Genomic DNA, 25,261 nt, shown 5'->3' on the forward strand with positions numbered 1-25,261 from the left:
CATTTCAAACGGGTTGAAAACGTATCATAACATACCCGAATGTAAAATACGCATTACAGTCCTCGGCTGATAATTGGACCATTAATGGTATTAAAAAATAAAAACTCTATGTTTTTAGGGGTCTAATGAACTTAGAATATTTGGTGTTGCTGTCAAATAAAAAATAGAGCAAGGATCGTCCCTCTTCACCAATTTTATGTGGGGCCTGAAGATGGCTATAAATAACACACATCCTTAATTTGAGAATTACATACAGACACAATTAGTTCTTTGTTTTCTGACATACAAAGAGTTTATCTTAAAAGCTGGTCCAAGAAATATCCGATTGTTTAGTGTCAGACATGGAATCACTCCAGAAAGAGAATGTTTTGGTAGAGAAAGTGTGTGAGATTTATCACAAAATTTCAAAGCTTGACAATCTGAAACCCTCCAAAGATGTTGATAGCCTGTTCACTGAGCTGGTCCGCACATGCATCCCACCCTCTTCTATTAACATATCCAGTCTCCCGGCCAATATTCAAGAAATAAGGTCAAAGCTCATAAGACTTTGTGGTGAGGCTGAAGGCCATCTTGAAGCCCACTTCTCCACCATTTTAGGCTCTTTCCCAAATCCACTTCACCATCTAAAAGAATTCCCTTACTACTCCAATTACCTAAAGCTTAGCCGTCTTGAGTTTGACATTCTTACTGAACACTATTCTTCATTTGGACAAGCCCCTAAGCGTCTTGCCTTTGTGGGTTCTGGCCCCTTGACTCTCACATCTGTTGTATTTATAATTATAAAGGAATCGATGCCTTTCATTGATAAAGGATGGGATTAAATACCCACTGTACAGAGTGATTACAGGAGGAAATTGGGGAAAATCTAGGCTAAATAAGGAAGAAGTAATCTACATTAATTACGTAAATATAAGATCGGGAATATATAGAAGGTATATATTTTGGTTAATACTCCCCCGTAGTCGAATGGTTGGCTGGCCGAATAGAGAGACTGGAATGGAAGCGGGTGAATAGCTGACGGGGTAATCCCATGGTAAATATATCTGCGTATTGGTAATCAGCAGGGACATGAAGAACGCGAAGGGAACCCATGCGAACTTTTTCGCGAACGAAATGGATGTCGATCTCAATATGCTTCGTGCGTTGGTGCTGAACCGGGTTTTGAGTAAGATATACAGCTGAAATATTGTCAAAATATATAATCGTCTCCTGGCGAAGCGGAAGATGTAACTCGAGGAGTAAGTTGCGTAGCCATGTAGTTTCAGCTGCGGCGTTGGCGACGCCTTTGTACTCGGCTTCAGCACTGGACTGGGAGATAGTTGGTTGTCATTTGGACGACCATGAAACGAGATTATCACCGGGAAATACACAGTAGCCAGATGTGGACCGTCTAGAGTCAGGACAACCCCCCCCCCCAATCTGCGTCGGAGTAAGCAGTGAGCTTTGTACATTTGGAGGGAGAAATATGAAGTCCATGATGACGGGTGCCTTGGAGATATCGTAGAATACGTTTTAGAAAGTTAAAATGTGGATCGCAAGGGGCATGCATAAAAAGGCATACTTGTTGGACAGCATACGCAATGTCGGGGCGAGTGAAGGTTAAGTACAGTAATGCTCCAACAAGGCTGCAATATGGAGTTGTGTCTTGCATTAGGTCGCTGGCAGTTGCACTGAGTTTAGAGTTAGTGTCGACTAGAGTGGCACAAGGTTTACATTGTTGCATGTTCGCACGGTGAAGAATATCATCCACATATTGTTCTTGTGTAAGAAATAATCCTCCATTTTGATGTTTCACTTGGATGCCGAGGAAGCGATGAAGTGGCCCAAGGTTCGACATAGCAAACTCTTTGGATAATAGAGTGATGAATTGGCGAAGAGTTGCGTTGTTGGAAGCGGTTAAGACGATGTCATCCACATAAAGAAGAAGATATGCCATTTTTGTGCCTTGTTGGAAGACAAAAAGAGAGGTATCACTTTTGGTGCTTTTAAAACCGCATGTGTGAATAAATGTTGCAAAACGATGATACCAAGCTCGCGGAGCTTGTTTAAGCCTGTACAAAGATTTGCGTAACCGACACACATGTGTTGGGTGTTGCGGATCCGTGAAACCAGGGGGTGGACATATACACGATCTCGTTGAGATTCCCATGTAAGAAAGCATTCTTTACATCTAGTTGGTGTATAGGCCATGATCGGGAAACAGAAAGACTAAGAACAGTGCGGATTGTGATAGGTTTCACTACGGGATTGAATGTTTCATCGCAGTCTACTCCGACTTGTTGGCATTTTCCATTAACCACTAAGCATGCTTTATATCGTGCAAGGGTTCCGTTTGCATGAAATTTGTGCCGGTATATCCACATACAACGTATGACATGAGCCTCGGGGGGACGAGGTATAAGTTCCCATGTGTTGTTATCTATTAGAGCTCGATGTTCATCGGTCATGGCGGAGTACCAGTTTGGATCAGATAGGGCATGTTTGTGGGATTTAGGAAGAGGTGAAATGGTGGAGGTGTTGGTGTTGGTGTGAAGGTTGAGTGGTGGGTTTGGTTTGGTGATCCCAACTTTGGACCGGGTAGTCATGGGGTGACATGATGTAGGAGGGGGTGGCGGAGGTGGAGGGGGTGGTTGGCTTCGCCGGGAGTAAGTAAGTGGGTAGTATGAGGGTGGAGGAGGGGTAGGGTGGGACGTAGGTGGTTGAGTGGGAGTGGATATTGATGTTGTTGGAGGGTGGAAGAGGAGAGGAGAGGGTTCTGTTTCAAGGAAAGAGTAATTGTATGGTGGGTTTGGTGTGTGAGATGCATAAGGAAAAGAAGTTTCATCAAACGTTACATGTTGGGAGAGAATGACTTTACCGGTGGACATGTCGAGGCATCTATATCCTTGGTATTGGGCTGGGTAACCTAGAAAAAGGCAAGGTATAGACCGAGGTGCTAGTTTGTGTTGGTGGGTGGCGGTTAGGTTGGGAAAGCAGGCACAACCAAAGATTCGTAGGTGGTCGTAAGTTGGATGTTTGAGGTTGAGGACGGAGGTAGGGGTTCGGTTGTCAAGTCGTGGAGTAGGAAGGATGTTGTGCAAATAGGTAGCGGTATGAAGGGCCTCGACCCAAAAGGAAGGTGGTAAAAAAGCATGGGTAAGTAAGGACAACATGATTTCGTTTATGCGACAGATCATTCGTTCGGCTGTGCCATTTTGTTGAGAGGTGTGTGGGCACGAGAAGCGAATGTGAAGACCGGTGGTGGAAGCAAAATTATGGAAGTGGTGATTGTCAAATTCACCGCCCTTGTCACATTGGAAGGTTTTGAGGGTGATATTGAATTGAGTGTGGATATATTTGTAGAAGGCTGTGATTTTGGGAAAAGTTTCTGATTTGTATTTTAAGGGAAACACCCATGTAAAATGGCTGAAATCGTCAATAATGATGAGGTAGTATTTAAAATTAGTTTTGTTGTGGATAGGTGAGGTCCAAAGGTCGGCGTGAACTAGATCAAATGGTTTGAGAGTAAAGGATGTGGAGTTTTTGAATGGTAGACGTTTGTGTTTAGCAAGTTGACAAGAATGAAAAACTGATAAACGATCATTTTTATTGCAAGAAATATTTTTATTTTGACTAAGAAAATCTATTACATGATGATCCGGATGACCGAGTCTAAAATGCCAAAGAGGCAAACTAGAAGAAACATAAAAAGATGAAGCTGGAGCGTTGGCTTGTTTGGTGAAGGGGTAGAGATCGCAGGAACTGTCGTGTCCGTTTCTTGGTCTTGTAATCCTTTATAGAAAAACCAAAGGAGTCAAATTCAACAGAAAATGAATTATCATGAAAAAATTTATGAACAAATATAAGATCTTTAACGGTATGAGGTGTGTGGAGTACATCTTTTAGATGAATAGGTTTGGATGGATGGGGTAATGTTGTATGACCTGATCCAAGAACTGGTACTTGATTTCCATTTACAACAATCACAGATTTAATAGAAGACAAACTATGGATCGAGATTTTACCTTTGTTGGCTGTGAGATGACATGTAGATCCAGTGTCCATGTACCAATCAGCATGCTCTTGGTCCAGAGTCATAGCTGAAAAAGCAGCCCCGAGTTCAGAAGGTTCAAGTGGGTTTGCCTCCGTAAGATTGGCTTCAGCTAGTGGTTGTCGTGGTTGCTGCTGGGAAGAGGAGGTAGGCCAGGGAGAAGCCCATCCAGCTTGAGTAGGATATGGAAAAGGTGGTGTTGAAGCCCAATATGGGTGGGCCCAGAATGGTGGTGGGTATCCGGCCCATGTAGGGTGTGTTTTATTGGACATAGGGCTTCTACGATTATTTGACTGGTTTTGTGTTGGCCGACCAGAGGACATATAACCAAGTCGAGAAGGAGATGCAGATACAGGCGCTTGACGATTTGTGTTCCGCTACTGGTTAGGGCGGCCTTTGTTTCCAGATTCGCCACGTCGGAAATTAGAGTTTGCTAGTGGGTTGTGTTCAACAGCAGCAACGGTCTCAGTGGATGAGTGAGAATCTCGAGCACGTTGTCGCTGAGTTTCAAGTTGAAGCATGGAGCATGCGGTATCCCATGGAGGTAGGGTCTGATTGATGTAGGCCCCGACTGTGTCAAATTCGGATGGCAACCCGCGGATAAGTTGAAGAACTAGACGTTTCTCGTTGACAGGGCAATCGACGTCATTCAGTTGACTTGCCAGATCTTTGAGACGTTGGCAATAAGCTTCAAGGGACGACATTGCTCGAAGGGTAAGGTTTGTGAACTCGTGTTGAAGAGTAGCAGTACGAGATCCTTTGTTGTTAAGGAAGATATTTTGAATTTTGAACCAGGATTCATATACTGTGGAGTCCGGTTCAAGCACCCGCGCAAGGAGATCGTCTGAAATCGTTCCATAAATCCATTGGAGGACGATGGCATCAATCTCTAACCAGTTTTCATAGGTCGGGTCAGTCTTGGATGGAGGGTCGGAACCATTGATATGGGCAAGAATTTTGTAACCTCTAGCATGAAGTCTGAACAAGCGAACCCACGAAGAGTATGATACCTTGGTACCATCAAGGGTGCGGATCTTGTTCTGTATGTTTGTGACCGTGTAGACGGGATGGAGAGCTTTGACAAGAGTTGGGTCTTGTTTGTCTGTCATCGTGAATAGTGAGGATGAGCAGAAACAAAGTAAAGATGTCCCGCAGTAGCTGAGACAGTGGGGAGAGATTTTGAGGTAAGGAGCACTTGGCTCTGATACCATATAATTATAAAGGAATCGATGCCTTTCATTGATAAAGGATGGGATTAAATACCCACTGTACAGAGTGATTACACGAGGAAATAGGGGAAAATCTAGGCTAAATAAGGAAGAAGTAATATGCATTAATTACACAGTAAATATAAGATCAGGAATATATAGAAGGTATATATTTTGGTTAATAGTATTAGCCTCTTATCATCTCAAGGACACCATTTTTCACAACTATGATATAGACTCTTCTGCAAATTTGATGGCCTCTCATCTTGTTTCCTCTGATTCTGATTTGTCCCAAAGAATGGTATTCCACATTGTCAATATAATGGATGTGACAGATGAGTTGAAGGGATATGATGTCATTTTCTTGGCTGCACTTGTAGGGATGGATGTTGATGAGAAGGTTAAGGTCATTGATCATTTGGCAAAGTACATGGCCCCAGGTGCTTTGCTCATGCTGAGGAGTTCTCATGGTGCCCGTGTCTTTCTCTATCCAGTGGTAGAAGCACAACAACTTCAAGGGTTCGAAGTTCTCTCCGTTTTTCATCCAAATGATGACGTCATCAATTCAGTCGTGATTTCACGTAAGATTGCAGATCCTGTTAACAATGATCATGGTGATAATCATGGTCATCACCATGAGTTGGGGATCGAGTCCCTCATGCCATTAAGTTGCAAGTATTGTGAGTTCCAAGCTTTCAACAATCCTCTTGGCCAGATAAAAATGATTGATAATTAGATCTCATTCTACGTTAAATAGGATTGGTATGCATATAAACTTATCATATGTGCTTGCTTGAAAGTGTGAGAATGAATTTGATTGTCTCGGTTTTCTCTTATCTTACTTGAATTTCCGGAAATAAAGAACCCTATATTATGTTTTATATCATCGGCCTATTTACAAACGGTTGATTCAAAAACTCATTTACTTTTTTCACTAAATTATAGTTCCTCTTATAATATCCTGTGTATCTTAAGAAAGAAGCCCTTACACTACCACAGAATTCAAAGAAATATTTACACTCTTGGAACGTGTCAGCTGGCAAGAGAGGAAATCATGCTTAAATATAAGTTCTGACTATGTTCAAAGAAATATTTACACCACCACAGAATTCAAAGAGATATGAAGACACAAGAAAAAGAACTTTAACACTTGTAGCGATTGCAACTTACATTGTTATGTTCATTAGTTATGCTTGAATCTAAGTTCTTATGATGCTAAAATGATCATAAAGTTGCATGTAAAACGAAAGAAATATCCATTTGTGTAGACGAATTAATGACAATCATTTTCACTATGAAATATATAGACTGTTGGCGCAATCACATAATGAGCATTTTTCAAGAGCTTATTGCGTCAAATAACCTTTTTAATGTCAAAAAGGTTATGTGACTTAATGCGAAAACCACACACTTTGATCACACCTATGAAAATGAATTTAGCATTAAAAGGCATGTCCTAAAGCAGTTTCATAGAAGTATCAAAACACATAAGGTGAATATTTGGAACCTATATTTTTTTAAATTCGATACATCCACAAAGGGAAACAACATTAGCACCGGTAGGGGCGGAGCCAAATTTTGTGAATATGGGGGATTTACATTGTAATAACATATCAAAATATATTTATAACTAAATACGTAATAGGGTTAGTAAACATGAACGAGAAATATTGGATTTTTGATATTACTAATCCTATTAGGTTGTAGGAGTGTATTGTGAACATATTTCTCTATGATTATCACTAAGAGGATGCAATTGTGGTTATGAACATCTTATTTTAGTACAGAAAAAAAAAATCATGGTTTTTTTTTCTTATGATTTACCTTATATTTATATAAAATAAATTACAAGTTATAATAATGTTACTAATTGTAAATTAGAAAACAGTTACAACGTATCAAAAAGTATAAATAACTATGACTTGGAGATTGGAGTTGAGAAGCAACATTAAGTCCCCAAAATAATTAAATGAGGATTGCGATTTAGGGGAAATAATGATTTAAATTGATAGGAGGGGCTATGGTGTTTAATTATCACTTCGATAACGGCCTTTTCAGTTGCAACTAAATTAGAGTTAGAATTTACTTCAATTACAAAAGTTGGGTGAGTAGCAGCATCCAACAACTGCCCCCCCCCCCCCCCTCGGGTAGTATCTCCGATACTGAGCACTATGGGTATTACTAAACGGGAGAAACCTTCTAATGTGGCAACTACTAACGGTTATGAATCCTCTCAAAAAAAAATTTAAGGAAGATTATTCTTTGGAGTTGCTCCCATACAATGTATCCAAATCCCAATACCTCATTAAGTACTTTGCATATTACTTAAATATTTCACTAGTACTCCTTATATTGCCTCTACAAAATGAAATTTTAAAACATTTCTCACCTTGACTTAATAAAAATGCATCGAACACTGTGAAGAAATCCGTCCATTTTATCTATATCTTTCTTTTATTTAGGATATCTTGTTTTAGCTTTAGTGATTATCCCTTCCTATTTTATCTCGTCTCTTGTATTTATATTCTGGACATGTTTTCAATCAATCAATTAATAAGTTTTGATATCTATTATGGTATCAGAGCGATTGCAAACCTACTGCTCATGACTAAGCCCAGATACCAGAGCGGCGTCGTCTAAGATGGCTTAATTGGCAAACAGATCGATGTCAACTCCGTCTATTACATGCATGCATCTGATCCAAAACATATTCATGTTAATGATCTTCTAAACGGTAACAATTATGGTTATTGGACAGAAGATATGCAAAATTTCCTTTTCGCCAAAAACAAAATCAGTTTTGGTGATTGAACGTTGGAGATGCCTGAGGAAGGAACTCCCAATCTGATGATGTGGAGAAGGTATGAGGCCATGATCAAGGGATGGCTCACCATCACCATGAACAAAGTGATAGGTTTTGAGCAAAACAACAATCCTATGGTGCACATGCAAAACCGTAAAGCTTTTGATCTAGGTTTCTCTATTGTACATGCAAATTTATCCAAAGCTTACAAACCCTAGATCTAGCATACAAATTCTGAAAATAATAACCAAAACAAGTTTAGATGATTACCTTTCAGAAGTAGCAAGAATCTTTAACTTGAAGAGCTTAGTATCACAATTGTAATACCTCTAATGGATTACAAACACCAAGGCGAGAAGATGATATTGAAGGGAGGGAATGGAGGCACAAAATCGGCTCCAGAACTCTTTGGAGTAAGTGGTAGTCGATTTTGGGTGCCCTGGGGTCCTTTGTATAGGTGTGCTACTAGGATTTCAGTCAAAACCCAAATTGGATGACTTAGGCCTTAAGCAGTCCAAAGAACCTTCTGGAACAAGGCGATGGACAAAATCATAGTGGGCTTCCACTCTAATTTTCGTCTCGCTCATACCCATAGGGATCTAAAGCCCAAATCCAATTATCTTATAATTGCCAATACCAGTCCCATTTATTTCATTAATCTCTTTCAGCCACAAAATTAATTCTTGACCAATATTTATTTAAACAATATGATTTCTCTTTTAATATATTATTCTTATAATATATTAATAAACCATAATATCCTCACTCTCCATGAATCATCCAGTCTAGTACATACCAAATATAGTTATGGACTTAGACACTAATCCAACAATCTCCCACTTGGATAAGTCTAATAACTATAAATGCAAGTACGACTTCAGGATCCGTTTAGCAACACTACTAGAAAAACAGCCTTTTACGACGCTCATTGCGCATCGTAAAAGGCTCAGACGACGCGCAAATGCGCGTCAAGGAAGGCCCTGTCATAAAGAGAGACGACGCGCATTTACGACGCTCATTTACGGCGCGCAATTACGACGCGCGTTTACGACACGCAATGCGTATCAAGGAAGGCCCTGTCATAAAGGAAGATGACACACATTCGCGTGTTGTAACCTTACGACGCGCGTGTTAATGACACGCAACGCGTATCAAGAAAGACCCTGTCAAGAAAGGCCATGTCATAAATGAAGACGACACACATTTTTGCGTATCATAATTTTAAATGTTTAAAAAAAATATTATTCATAGATTTACTTATTTTCAAATTAAATTTGTATTTAATGTTTCTGAAAAGAAAATAAAATATCATATACAAAAAATAGAATCCATTGCATAAATTTAATGTCATACAACTCTATTTCTTATAATATATAAATTTCCATCTAATCTACTATGTACATCAAATTCCAACTAAGTATGTTGCATCTTGCCTTTTATAATTCTTTAAGACTAATGCTCCAAACAGCTGATTATATGGATAAGCAATTGTGCATTGGCTGCATCCCGGTTGCTGATATCCTTCCACATATCTTTGCACCACATAAAACTAGATCATACCTTTGCACCACATAAAACTAGAAGATGGAGAGAGCTAGACTCCATATCCTTAACAGCCCCACCTGAGGAGATGGAGTGATCCTTTTCATTTTGATCCCATTCATCAAAATAAGGGAAAATCAATAACAAAATGAAAATGAAAATGAAGTGAATTGACATTCTAACTTGTTTCTTAAGGATAGAGTGCAAATTTAAGTCCTGATGCAGCTGTTGTATCTGTAATCTTTTAGATATGACTGGATGCCACATCTTTGAGATAGTCACCCATGTGTGTCTGAAAGAAATTGTAATTATTTCAGATAAAAAGTACATAAATTAGCACTATAACTCTAAACAAACCAACCTGTGTCCCTGTAGCTCGGGACATTTTTTCTTGCTCCTGAAGATCCATTCGAAAAAGATTTGTTTAATAATATATTAACTCTTAACATATTAAATAAAAACAATAAAAAAAATAAAATTAAATAGACCATACCAATTTCCCTGAAATGACACAAGGTGATTCAGTGTCTACTGCCCTGCTTTCCCTGCAAAGTTAATCTCAACAAGTAGGTTTGGTTTGGATATATCTCTTTTTCGATGTATCTGTATAGTATAACTGTTCTGAAGTGTTGTTTCTTGTTTACATAATACCTTAATTGGTTTCTGCAATCCCAGAATTGGTGCTTTCTGTCTCTGAATTTAATCTGTTGCTAGTGCTGAATGATGATGTCCAACAGCCTGAGCCTTAGAATAAAAACAACAGTCTATTGTTCATATTCATTAATTATCTTTTGAAAGGCGATAACCTACCTATCTGTAGTAATACTTACCAGAGGTAGAGGTGTTTGGCTTTGGAAAGAGCATTGTCAGGTATTCAACTTTTAGGCTGCATCTATTACACTGTGCAGGAGTAGACTAGACTAGACTGATCAAACTTTCTATAACTTGACTAGACTTTGACCGATGGGTCTATTTTCTATAACTTGACTTGACTTTGACTGACTTGTAACCTATAACCACTCTTGTTGTATCCTGCAGTACTTCTTGTATCAGCTCCTACGAGGGTTGAAGTATATTCACTCTGCCAATGTGATTCATAGAGACCTGAAGCCAAGTAATTTGCTATTGAATGCAAATTGTGATTTAAAAATTTGTGATTTTGGGCTTGCACGAACAAGTGTTGAGAACAATTTTATGACCGAATATGTTGTGACAAGATGGTATCGGGCCCCTGAGCTCCTACTCAACTCTTCAGATTACACAGTAGCCATTGATGTCTGGTCAGTTGGTTGCATCTTCACGGAGCTCATGAACAAAAAGCCTTTGTTTCCTGGTAAAGATATTGTCCATCAAAATCGCATATTAACAGAGGTATGTATATGTTATATGTATATTTTTACTGGTGTAGCCTTGTTTCTACTATGAGATATTAAACTCTCCTGAAAGGTTTAATTAATCATTATGTCATTAGTATTTACCAATTTCTAAAATACAATCAATATTTCTTTTTATATTTAAAAAATTATTTTTAAACCAATCAGGGCATCCCATACCTTCAAAAATTCGACGATTTTTGCAACTATGTTGTGCTGTTCAACACTACTCTGGTTTCCATGCCAGGTGAACAATGAAGAACCAGATTGAAGAAGAAAGCATTCATACATATTCAATTAGGTTGCCACCTGAAACAAACAAATTTCATTAGCCCTAATTTTAACAATTCCAAGGAATAACTTAGAAGGGGCTCATAATCATACGGCATCTACCATAGTAGATGATGATATCAATAATCAGTTAAATATATATTATATTATTTTATTAAAAGCAAAAAAGATAAAAATGTGATCTAGGAAGGAGTTGCATGAATCAATATTTTATTTGGTTATGTTATGCTATTGCCACCATCTCTGTTGATTGGTCATGATGTAAACAGTAAAAAAAATACATACATACATCTTTCATACATATTTTTTAGTCTTTTTCCATATTTTTGTGCTTAATCTGTTTAGGAACATATAGGAAAAACCCTTTCTATTAATTAGATACAACTTTGCTGAAAGTAGATCACATAGGTGTATGGATTCAGAATATTCCAATGGCATATTTGATTTTGTCATTGTAAAACTGTACAACTGGTGTTTTGTTTTACCTATACTTGTTTTTGTCATTGTAAAACTGTACAGCTGGTCAATGATGACCCAACTGCCAAAAGCTAATAAAAATTAATGAATAAATTTTATGCTTTCTAAATGAGTAGATTAAGTGCCTCATCACCAGGCCTCAAGAAAGCAAACAGGGCACATGTATTGGCATGGGTGCCTGAGAAGAACTGAACTAAAGTTTGTTAAGTAAATTGAGAACCTAATAAAAATGGTGGGAAGAACAAATGAATGATTAAAAATGGAAAACCTATTAACAAACAATTGTTGATTCAACACCAAAATTTTCTACAAAATCTTGGTCCAGGGCTTCTCTGCCACCTGCTTCTTGTCTACAAAATCTTGGTCTAGAAAAATTTAGCTGCGAAAACAAAAGGATTTAGCAAGATAAGGTTCTGGTAGAAGAATGAAAACATAGGGAAAAAATCAACCAAAACACACCTTAATAAGACACAGGGCTTGTAAATTAGAGCAATAGAAGAAGTAATCCTAAGGTCGTCGGACCTGATGTTACCGGCAAGGGGAGAGGAGGTGAGATCTTGTAGTGATAGTACCTGAAGGTTTCTAGTTCAAATGATTTGGGCTCTGTGGAACCTTGATGCGAGGCCAATCATAAAGCATCCTAGTGCTTCGTCGCAGTGGAAGGTGCGTTATGAGTGTCGATTCGCTTAGGTGGCGAAGCAGCAGCAGTGGTGAAAGTTAAAACCCTAAGTCGTCGGTTATTAGAGAACAACATTACATGCTTCCTTCTGCGGACATTTACCCCAATTTCCCCTTTCGTCTCTCACTCTAGAAACCCTAATCCCTCCGCCACAATGAACACCATTACAGTTTCCACGACGCCTTGAAAGCCCTAACCTGAATCTCTCGATCAGAAGCGTATCTAGAAGGAAGCAGGTCAAGGAATAGTGCAAGAAAACTGTTGGCGAGTATTCTCAATAACAACAGAGAGATGAAGAAGGTGAAATTACAGCAACGATGAAGTAGATGAATGGAAATCAGAAGCCCTTTTTCTTGATTGAGATGATGAAGTCGAGAGATGGAGATGAAATCGTAACCTTCGATCTTTGATTGAGAAGTTGCACAATAGTGTGAGGAGAATGAAAGATGCGTGAAAATGCTTAGGGCAGGGAGGGTAGCGGGCTTTTCTAATTTTTTGGCTTTTCTTTTCCCGCTTGTAACTAAGGAACGCGCGTTCATTAAAATTATAAAGCGACACATATAGAGGGCGCACATTTAAGGTACAGCGCCCTCTGTGTTTTCAATTTTTTTTTCTTTTGACACTAATTTAAAGGCACGCAATAATGCGTGACCTAAGTCCTTAAATTTTTTGAAGAGATGACACTTTTTTAATGTCACTCTCGTTTGCGTAACATAAATTAATGAGTGTCGTAATTTGCGCGTCGTAAAAGGCTATTTTTCTAGTAGTGCAATCGTAGCTCTCAAAAGCCGTTGTCGAACTCTGACTCGTCCTTTAGATAAGGGTCGTATAGTCATCTATTCTCAAGATAGCGTGCGGACAACTACATGGAACATAGTCATACTTATTGTCCAACAGTTTGTTTCTCGATCTCTGATTTGTCTAACATAGAACTTAATTGAACACATCAATTCAGTCCTGACCAGGCCTGACACATAAGTCAAACCAAATCATCAAGGGACCCATATATCGCTTTTACCCTCTTAGGATAAAAGGAACAGATAAACTTCGACTTATATGCATTTCCTATTCACTTATCAAATCATGCACAACAATGCGTTTTATAACATCAAGTTACTGATGCGTTTACGCATTATCAATACATAACCAACTTGAAAACAATAAATCATATATCTAGGTTTAAAGACTATATGATATTATCATCTAACAATCACTCGTGATTAATTCAATGAAGTGATCGTGCGGGTTTATTCAAATACTCAAATCTTATTTTATAAGTACTCATGAACATTGCAACAAACTTTTGCTATGTCTAATACACTTTAGACAATCTACAGGCCAATTCATGACAGTCTTCTTTCATACCTACTTCCAAAGTATGAGCAATTGTGGACTGTTCGAATAATCTTATTATTCAGGAAGTCAAAACATGCAAAGTGAAACAATAGTAAATAATTAACACAAGATAGTAACTTTACGTATAAATAATACTCCTTTATTTAATCATCAAATGTTAATTAAAATTTATCTATTACACATTTCGAATCTATCTAATCTAAACTAATATCATCCTTCAGCCCAATGCTCCTAGCGTGCTGCAAGTGCCTAACCCTACTCAGTACCTTCGTAAGGGGATCTGTTGGGTTATCCTCTGACGATACCCTCTTCACTACGAGGAGTCCCTCTTCAACCCGATCTCTAATAAAGTGATATTTCATGTCAATATGTTGAGATCTGCCATGATCCTTCGGTTCCTTGGTCAAGGCAACCGCTCCTTCATTATCGCAGAAAATCTCTATAGGCTCCTTTATGGCTGGCACAGCTCTAAGGTCTCCGATGAAGTTCTTCAACCATATCGCCTCCTTTGACACTTCGCTCTCCGCTATGTACTTTGATTTTCACGTTGAATCAACTACAGTCTCTTGCTTGGAACTTCTCCATTCAGGGTAAAGACCTAGCCCGGCTGAGAGCGGTAGTTGTCCCGGTCGGTCTGAAAACTGGCGTCACTATACCCTCGCACCCTTAAGTCATCACTCCCACCGAGGACTAGACACCATTCATTGGTCCTCCGAAGGTACTTAAGAGTATTCTTGACTGCGGTCCAATGTGCTCTGCCAGGGTTCCCTTGATATCTACTGACCATGCTCAAAGCGAAGGCCATATCAGGACTAGTACAAGTCATAGCATACATGATCGAGCCAGCTGCGGAAGCGTAAGGTACTCGACTCATTTCTGCTATCTCGGCTTGGGTACTCGGGATTTGAGTCTTACTCAACATGGCATCGCTTTGGATCGGTAACTCCCCTTTCTTCGAATTCTCCATACTAAAACGCTTTAGTACCTAGTCTAAGTAAGTATTCTGACTAAGTCCTATTAGTCTTTTACTCCTGTTTCTTACTATCCTTATTCCCAGAATATAGGCAGCCTCTCCGAGGTCCTTCATAGTGAAACACTTCCCAAGCCAGGACTTAACTTCCTGCAGGGTTGGGATGTCGTTTCCTATGAGTAGTATGTCATCGACATACAATACGAGGAAACTAACTATAATCCCACTGGATTTGGCATATACACATGATTCATCCTCGCTTCATAGAAAGCCAAACTCTTTCACTTTCTCATCGAAACAAAGATTCCATCTGCGAGATGCTTGTTTTAATCCATAAATGGATTTCTCAAGCTTACACACTCTATTAGGATGCTTCGCATCGACAAAACCCTATGGCTGACTCATGTAAACATCCTCAGCCAACTTCCCATTGAGGAAAGAGGTTTTGACATCCATCTGCCTTATTTCATAATCATAAAACGCAGTTATGGCTTGCATAACCCTAATAGACTTTATCTTTGCAACTGGTGAGAAGGTCTCATCATAGTCAACTCCATGAGTTTGAGTAAAGCCCTTCGCACCCAATCGCGCCTTATAAGTATGTACCTTCCCATCCATGTCGGCCTTCTTCTTGAAGATGCATTTGTACCCGACCGTCTTACGACCTGGCACGTTTTCAACTAAATTCCAAACTTGGTTGTCATACATGGACTGAACCTCGCTGTCCATAGCCTCTTTCTGTTTTGCAGACTTCAGGCCTGCCATGGCTTCCTTGTAGTTGTTAGGTTCATCCAAATTTATTAGTGTAATGTCACTAATAAATGTATCACCCTCACTTGTTATATGAAAACCATATAACACAGTTGTAACACTAACTCTCCTGGAACGTCTAAGAGGTAAGGACTCGCCAATTGGTTCAATAGGACTTTCCTCCTCAGGTTGAGCGCCAGTGTTTGAGGTTCCTTCATCGTTCAATTCTAGAATCTCTTCAAGATTGATTTGCATCCCACCGTCCCATTGGTTTATGAGTTCTCGCTCTCGGAAAACCCCTCTCCTCGCAACGAATACAACATTGTCACTTGGCCTATAGAAGAGATATCCAAAGGACTTCTACTGGTAGTCGATGAAAATACACCGCTCACTACGAGGTTCAAGCTCATCGTGAGTCTCCCGTCTTACGAAAGCCTCCTAACCCCAAACCTTGATATGTGCCAACGAGGGAACTTTCCTTGTCTACATCTCGTGAGGTGTTTTGGCAACCTTCTTTTTAGGGACTAAGATAAGGATATGGGCAACAGACTCTTAGGCATACCCCCAGAATGAGATTGGTCACAAAGCCCGACTCATCTTGGAACAAACCATGTCAAGCAAGGTTCGATTACGCCTCTTAGCCACACCGTTCAACTGCGGTGTCCTAGGTGGTGTCAATTGTGAAACTCAAGACTAAGGTACTCTCCACCTCGATCGAATCGAAGCATCTTGATTTTCCTACCCAGCTGATTCTCCACTTCTTGCTTAAACTCTTTGAACTTTTCAAAGGTTTCTGACTTGTACCTGATTAAGTAGATATACCCATATCTGCTATAATCATCGGTGAAAGTCACATAGAAGCGGCTTGCATCCCTTGTGGTGGATCTAAAGGGCCCACACACATCGGTGTGTATGAGATCGAATAAACCCTTACCCCTTTCACAAGTACTTATGAAGGGTGACTTGGTCATCTTTCCAAGTAAACAAGACTCACACGCGTCATCGTCCCTAAGGTCGAATGACTTTAGCACTCCGTCCTTTTGGAGTTGGGCTATATGTTTCTTGTTAACATGTCCAAGACGACAATGCCACAAGCATGCTTTGTCCAAACTATTGGAAGAGTCTATATGCAACACATCATTTCCTAAGTTGTCTACAACCATCACAGTTTCATATATTCTATTGCAAGGAAATGCTTCAAAATAGAGAACACCATTAAGAAAAGCATTAATAGAACCTTTTTCATTATCAAACGAAAATCTAAATCCTTGTTTATGTAAACCATGAAAAGAAATGATGTTTCTTGCTATTTCTGGCAAATAGCAACAATTATTCAACTCTAGTCCTAACCCACTACTAAGCACTAAAGAATAAACTTCAATCTTGGTGATAGGCGACGGTCTTCTGTTTCCCATGATCAAGTTTATCTTCCCATGCTCCACATCCCTATTTCTTCTTAGGCCCTGCAAAATCATAACAAATGTGAAAACCACATCCTGTGTCAAGAACCCAAGAAATAACATGCGATGAGTTATTAGATTGAATAGTATAAATACTTGCAAAGGACGACTTGATCTTCCCATCCTTGATATCTTGCAGATATTTCGGGCAGCTTCATTTTCAATGCCCTTTGTCATGAAAATGGTAGCACTCTGCATCCTTCGGGTTCGAGGAGGGTGCAGCGGGACCAACCTTGGTTCCACTAGAAGAGGTACCATCAGGGGACTTTCCCTTATGGTGGCTCTTTGAAGGAGTCTTGCTCTTCTTACCCTTTCCCTTCCTAATATCCAAGACGGAGGCAGCAATAGCGGGAGTTGATGCAATAGATTTTTCCTTGAGGTTGCTCTCAACAGTCCTCAACAAGCCTTGAAGCTTGCTCAAGCTGACCTCCTCCTTGTTCATGTGGTAGGTCATGCGAAACTGGTTGAAACAAGGTGGCAAGGAGTGAAGAATGATATCAATCGCCAGCTCTTCATCAAAGTTAACATTTAACTTCAGCAGGCGATCGACATATCTCTGCATTTTCTACAGATGAGCAGGGACAGACTCTCAGTACCTCATCTTGGTCGTGATCATCGAAGTGATGATCTCGTACCTCTCCTGCCTAGCACTTTGGTGGTATCTGTCTAGCAAATCATGGTGCATCTCATAGGGATAGTAGTCCTCGTAGGACTTTTGGAGTTCTGCAGTAATAGTCACGAGCATGATGCAATGGACTTTCGTAGCATCTCGCTCGTGGGCCTCAAAGGCAGCGATCTCCTCGGGAGTAGCAGTGTTGACATTCACCTCCTTTATCTCCTTGTCGAGGACATACTCCTTGTCCTCATAGCGGGTAACCATTCGAATATTACGGATCCAATCATTGAAATTGGTCCCATCAAAAATCACCCTCCCACACAAATTCATGAGTGAGAACGAGTCGGAAGAGGTTGAGCCTGAAGCGTTGTTGTTTTTTAAGTTAGACATCTAAAAAGGTAAAGAGACAAAGTTTGATTAGATAAGAATCCCCAATTAAACACCCAAATGAGAAATTAGGGCTAGGATCCAACACCATTATTTGCAATTTAGAAGAGGGATGTCGTACTCTAAACAACAAATAATTTGAAGGTAAGTGAATGGCGATTCACTAATTTCCACCATGAAAAACAAAAGGAAATTAAGTTTTAATTGTATTGAAAGTTCCTAGATCTATTGAGATTCATTGAACTTTTCAATGACATGTTTAAATCTCGATATGCCCTTTAAGTTTGTGACTGGGATACCGAGGATCACAAACAAGGTGTGAATAACCATGCAAATGAACTTGGTTCCCCCAATGTTACAGTCACCTAATCAATGTGCCGGTTAGCCACACACGCTCCATTGATCTATGACAAACATCGAGTCACCCTTTGCCACCTTTGCTAGACCCAAATTAGTGTGCTGGTTAACCACACACGCTCTACTAACGTCTTGACAAGGGTATAAAGTGTAATTTCATGGAATAGCATCATTTTCACATTTTTCCTAAAGTAATTAAGATTGGGAATTTTTTATAAAACATTTAGTTACTTTATTTATCATTATACTTTTAATGAGGAATTAGGTTCCCTATCCTACCCGTTCGGCTAACGACCCTCCACCAATCAAGGAAGCGGTGGGTGAGAGTGGACACCCATTAAACTGTCATTTTATAGGCAGCAACCTTATACCTCCTTATAGATTGGCATTGTGAATGAGGCCTATTAACGGTAAGACTAGACCTTATCTTATACATATATATATATATATATATATATATATATATATATATATATATATATATATATAATCATTATTCTTATAATATTATAATAGTATTAGGGTAGAATTTTAAACTTGTAAAATTCTAGGGTTTAGAATTTAAATATTTCAAAATTAAACTTTTAATCAATAATTTAAATTTCAAAACTTGAGGGCAAGTTTTGAAAAAATTCAAAACTATCTAGATCAAAATTCAAATAATATAATTAAACAATTAATTGGTGATTATCTGATTTTGACCTAATCCAAATTTCATGCAAGATAATTTAATCAAATAATTCAAATAATTAAGGTTTATCATATAAGGCAATAATTATCTAATTAATTGATAAATATCTTTTATTTTGCCAAGGATAATCACATGATATCAATAAAAATCAGATTTCATTAATTAAAAACATTTTTGGTAATTATCCCAAGTCAAAATAAGCCAAAATCCCAAAAATCCTTCTGTCTGACACTCCGACTCGCTGAGTCCCCATTTGGAGTCGTCGAGTTCATCAGGGGACTCGACGAGTCTGTCAGGCAGAAGGCAGATTTATTGATTTCAAGCAATGAATAAACACATAATGCATCAAATACAATAGAAACCAAGCAAGGCTCTGATACCACTGATAGGTTTTGAGCAAAACAATAATCCTATAGGTGCACATGCAAAACCCTAAAGCTTTGGATCTAGGTTTCTCTATTGTACATGCAAATTTATCCAAAGCTTACAACCCTAGATCTAGCATACAAAATCTGAAAATAATAACTAAAAAAAGTTTAGATGATTACCTTTCACAAGTAGCAAGAATCTTCAACTTCAAGAGCTTAGTATCACAATTGTAATACCTCTAATGGCTTACAAACACCAAGGAAAGAAGATGATCTTGAAGGGAGGGAATGGAGGCACAAAATCGGCTATAGAACTCTTTGGAATAAGTGGTAGTCGATTTTGGGTGCCCTAGGGTCCTTTATATAGGTATGCTGCTAGGGTTTTAGTCAAAACCCTAATTGGATGACTTAGGCCTTAAGCAGTCCAAAGAACCTTCTGGAACAAGGCCATGGACGAAATCATAATGGGATTCCACTCTAATTTTCATCCCCCTCATATCCATAAGGATCTACAGCCCAAATCCAATTATCTTATAATTGGCAATACCAGTCCCCTTTACTTAATTTATCTCTTTTAGCCACAAAATTAATTCTTAATTAATTCTTGACCAATATTAATTAAACAATATTTCTCTGTTAATAAATTATTCTTATAATATATTAATAAACCATAATATCCTCTCTCTCCATAAATCATCCAGTCCAGTTGTTTTGGTGAAGGCAACCCAAAAGGACCATGCTACAACCGAGTCAAGTACATACCAAATATAGCTATGGACTGAAACACTAATCCAAAAGAAAGAAATCAGAAGTAGTGTCAAGTATGCCAAGAATACCAGAGAAATATAGGAAGACCTTGAATAACGCTTCAGTAAAGAAAGTGCACCCCAAATATATGAGCTAAAACAAACCCTCACTATAACCCGACAAGACAAGGCTTACGTCTTAGTGTACTACACCAAACTATGAAGGATTTGGGACAAAATTCAATAAGCAGCACCTACACCTAAGTGCACATGTGGGCTAGAGAAAAGAATGGTTAAAACCAAAGAAAAGGAGCTAATGTATGAATTTTTATGGGTCTTGAAGACAAATTCGAGACCATTAAAACTCATATTCTCTCTGTGAAGCCAACACCATGTCTCGGGACAACTTACCACCTTGTTGCTGAAGACGAACAACAAAGGGCCATCAGTTTTGTGAAGAAACATGTTGTAGAATTTGCTGGCTTTGAAGCATTCTCACAAAATAAAGGCAGACAAGGAAGCAATCCACTGCACATTTTGCAATAAATATGGGCAAAATAGGAAGGTTGTTTTGAAAGTATCGACTATCTGCAATGGTGCCCATACAAGATGAAAAGAAACGGAAAAACTTGGCCAACAGAGGCTAAAATTACACCATATGCAGCTCAAGTCAATCTCAATTCAAGTCCAATACCATGCCTCACTAGCGAACAATATGCAAGATTGGTGACACAGTTATCTACTAATCATTCAACCTCTAAAACTCCCATAGTCAACATCGACGATAAGAAAAATTTAAACAATGATTGGGTTGTCGACTCTAGTTCCATAGAAAATATAGTTATCAACCTTGATTTTTTACAGGAGTGGACAAAACACTCCTATGATAATGTCACTATTCCTAATGGTGAAAAAGTGACAATATAAGGGGTGGGAACGACCACCATAACCAAAGATATAAAATTGGAAAATGTCATTTACATACCCTCATTCAAAACCAACCTATTGTATGGTAGTCAACTAATAAAGGGTCTCATTTGTGTTGGCATTCTTTCATGACTTTATGCTATATAGGACTTATTTATGAAGAGAGTGATTGGAACAGGTAGTGTAAATAAGGTCTTTATTGCATGAAGTCTAGAATAAGTTGAGGGATGGTGATGGAAGTCTCAAAAGAGGGACTATGGTACAAGAGATTAGGGCATGCGTCTGAAGAGAAACTTCGTCAAATTGAGTGTTTTTCTAAATCCATCCACTCCATAGAAAGTAAGTTAAGTGGTTCTTGTATAAACGCCAAAAAAAACTCATTTACCTTTTCCTAGTAGTTTAATAAAAATGATTGATTGTTTTGATTTATTACATTGCGACATACGAGAAGGTATCTTGTACAAGAGATTATGGCATGCGTCTGAAGAGAATCTTCATCAAATTGAGTGTTTTTCTAGAGCATGCTGCTTTTTTTTTACTATTTTTGACGATTTTAGTCATGTAATTTGGGTATATTTGTTTAACCACATAAATGAGGCTAGTGAAGGTTTGTTTAATTTTTACATGATAAAAACTCAATTTGGAAAAGAGATTAAAATATTACAGAGTGACAATGGAGGAACATTCACTTCTAACTTCATGCAAGAACTTTATGCGAAACATTGCATCATTCTTTAAACATGTTCTGCCCACACCCCACAACAAAATGGGGTTGTAAAATGAAAGCACAAACACATCCTTGAGGTAGCTTGTGTTATCCAGCTTTAGCCTAAACTACCAGTTAGATTTTGGGGAGAGTGTGTGTCATGACAGTCACTTACAATATTAATAGACTCCCTTCGAAGTTTATAAAGAACAAAACCTTATTCGAAATTGTGTTCAAACAAAACCCCACATGTGACCCCATGAAATTATTCGGATGTCTTGCATATGTCATAAACAAAGAGACACGAGGAGATAAATTCGAAGCGAGGGGGAGACCCCAGTGTTCATTGGTTACCATCAAGGTCAGAAAGTTTATCAAGTTTATGACTTGGTAGATTGAAAGATAAATATCTCTCGAGATGTGGTGTTCATATAAACAACTTTCTTTTCAACAATATGACTTTAGAAAATAAAGATGAAGATGACTTGTTTATAAATATTGTTGATGATGAAGTCAACACACCTGAAGCAAGCTTTGCAAATGATGATGAATGCCCAGAAACAGGTTGATCAAACGTTAGTAAGTGATGAACAAGCTTTGAATTTTCTCCGTATAGGTGGAAACAATGCCCCTACGGTTGATCTTGGTTGTTCAGAAACCAATGAAAATATTACCGTGAATAACGAACTGGACAACACGACTCTCATAAGACGTAGTGAAAGGGTCAAAACTCAACCAAAGCATCTTAACGATTTTGCTAGGAGACAGCCTCCCTCCATAGACCACACTTGACCCGAAGCGATTCACGAGAGCTCAAGGGTACACCCTCTGTCAAAATTTGTCGCTTATGAAAAGTTTTCTAAATCTCACATATTTTATCTCGCTTCCGTCACTAAACATGATGAGCCAAGAAACTATTACCAGGCCCCTAAAGATGCTTGATGGCAAAAAGTATTGCAAAATGAAATCAATGCTATGTAACGAAACAAACGGTACATAACGGTCGTGCTTAGTCAAAGAAAGTACACCAGATATCTTTAAAGACAATAGTCAAGAAGGTTGCCGACCAAGTGCTTTCCCCATGGAGCGTAATTTATGAATCGATCTAGAAACTAATAGCCCTTTTGTTGATAACTCTCAATATCTTTGACTGATTGGTCGACTCTTGTATTTACAAGTTACCAGATCAGACATCTCTTATGCAGTGAATTTGCTCAGCCAATTTGTCTCCGATCCTCAAAAAAACACTTGGATGCTGCCATGTGTATCGTTCATTACTTAAAAGCCACCCAAGGTTAAAGTATTCTTCTTCGAAAAACAAGAGGCCTTGGGCTTACTTCCTTCTATGATGTTGTGATGTTGATTGGTTGGGGTGTCAGTCCTCTAGACAATCTTGAACTGGATGACTTGTTTTGTTGTGAGGAGCCCCAATTTCATGGCGAACAAAAAAACAATCAGTTGTTTCACTTTTTTCGCTGAACCTGAATACAATAGCTACCGGTTTAAGCAAGATTATTTGGATGCGTTGGCTATTGAGTGAACTTAACGTGATTCAAGCTGGTCCTACCAAGATTTTCTGTGATAATCAAGCTGCTAGGCAAATCGCTAATATTAATCCAGTCTTCCATGAACTTACCAAACTTGTTGAAAAGGATTGCTATTTTTTTAGAGCGAGTTGAGACTAAAGAAATCGGTACAAAATATATCAGCACTACAAATCAAGTGACTTTCATTTTTACTAAGGCTCTCAAAGCGAAGGTCTATGTTCTTTTTGAGGCAAACTGGGCATTTGTACTCTCCATGCTCCAGCTTCATTGCGAGTGAAGGAATCCGTCCATTTTATGTGTATCCTTGTTTTATTTAGGGTATCTTTTGTAGTTTTAGTGATTGCCCCTTACTATTTTATCTCATCTCTTGTATTTATATTCTGGACGTGTTTTCAATCAATCAATTAAGAAGTTTTGATATCTATTACACTCATATTTGAAAACATAAGACAGATAATATTGTTGAACTACCTAGTGACAATATATTGTTACTTTTCTTCTAAAATACCGTCAGATAGAAACATCAGTTGCTAGAAGTGGCGTAAATTATGTTTTTTTACAGGTGCTATTCGTTTATCTTTGGTTATCAACATAGAAATTCGTAAAAGGAGTAGTGACAAAACCCGTCTATAAGTATGAAATTAATTCATTCGTAAAATACTCGTGAAGCACTTGTAGGGACATCTGGAGTCAGTAACGTGATGGAGCAACAAATTTTGTTGTCGATGCTTGTTTCCAGTAACTGTCTTTGTTTGAAAAGGAGACAAGACTTTTTAAAGATATAAAACATGTGTGAACAATTGAAATGTGAACGCATAAGAATTTAAAAGCATCTAGTCTCATAAACTTAATAAATTCAAAAATCTCATGTCATATATAGTTAAATAATAACAAGGCTTGGGGTAAGCACATCCACTAAGTACTACTTATTTTATATTAGTGTCTAGATGTTATTTCATTTCCAAATATTACTGATAATTTTTTCATCTAAAAGAGTATAATATATATATATATATATATATATATATATATATATATATATATATATATATATATATATATATATATATATATATATATATATATATATATTGAGGTCGTAAAACGACATAAAATGAAGAAGTGAAGAAAAAGTTTAATATATATCTTTATATTATGGTAATAAAAAAACAATATAAACTAAACTCAAATAGATGTTGGTGTTAATCCAAACCAAGTCAAAGTCATGTGTTTTATTCAGGGGTATTTTAGTCTTTTGTTAGGAGTATGACTAAGTATACCACGTAGAGATTTAGTGGGCAGTAGGTGCAGTAATTTTAGGATAAGTAGTTGAATTTATCTTGTTTAAATATCCTTGTAGTCGATGAGTTAAAAGAATTGGAATAAACACAGAAAAGTTGCCCCTATCTTCTCCCTGTTTTTTCTCTGTTTTTGCTGTGTGAAACAGGCCTGAAGAGCAGGTTAAGCAAGTTTGAGAGTCGGTGTAGAGAAAGGAGGAGCGGCCCTTGGCTGCAGGGCTAAGAACGAAAAAGAAGAAGCATGTGAGATCAACAGATAAAATGGTGAAGGGAGAGAACAGAAAGGCAGAAAGAAGAAAGAAAAAAAGAAGAAAGAAGAAAGAAAGAAACACAGAAAGGAGGATCAAATCAGGGTGGTTCTTGGTTGTGGTGTGTTCCGGCTCTGCAGTGGAGTTAATGGCTCACAGTGGTGTTGCCAGTCCGGTTGTGATGGTGTGATCCCGAAGATAGCAAGCAGGTGGAGAGGAAGAAAGATGCATCAGTAGAAGGTTGTTGTATGTTAGCAAGATACAGTAAGCAAGAATGCAAGAAAGCAAGTATCAAGAAGAAACAATAAAAGAAAGAAAATAGAAAGTTTGGCAAGAGCAAGACATAAGAACTTTGTGTTCTTAAAGCAAGCAGCAAGTGATTAAGACGTAGGGAGGGCCGGTTGCAAGAAAGAAAAGCAAGATAGCAAGCA

The 25,261-nt window shown here is 38.3% G+C and overlaps 1 protein-coding gene across 1 annotated transcript; it reads left to right on the forward strand.

The window, feature by feature from the left end:
- The first annotated feature begins 341 nt into the window (after positions 1-341).
- Positions 342-6,101, forward strand: LOC145062249 (putative nicotianamine synthase 4). The gene is made up of 3 exons (XM_079009879.1): positions 342-767; position 2,325; positions 5,424-6,101. The coding sequence occupies exons 1-3, from the start codon at positions 342-344 to the stop codon at positions 5,972-5,974; spliced, it is 978 nt and encodes a 325-aa protein (XP_078866005.1). The 3' UTR covers positions 5,975-6,101.
- The last annotated feature ends 19,160 nt before the right edge of the window (positions 6,102-25,261 follow it).

Source organism: Lactuca serriola, chromosome 7 (assembly GCF_051521515.1).
Source record: "Lactuca serriola cultivar US96UC23 chromosome 7, Lser_US96UC23_V15, whole genome shotgun sequence".
Taxonomy (NCBI): Eukaryota; Viridiplantae; Streptophyta; class Magnoliopsida; order Asterales; family Asteraceae; genus Lactuca; species Lactuca serriola.

Bases quoted from the DNA above. Each gene is read 5' to 3' on its own strand.
- LOC145062249 (XM_079009879.1), top strand. From the start codon at position 342: ATGGAATCACTCCAGAAAGAGAATGTTTTGGTAGAGAAAGTGTGTGAG.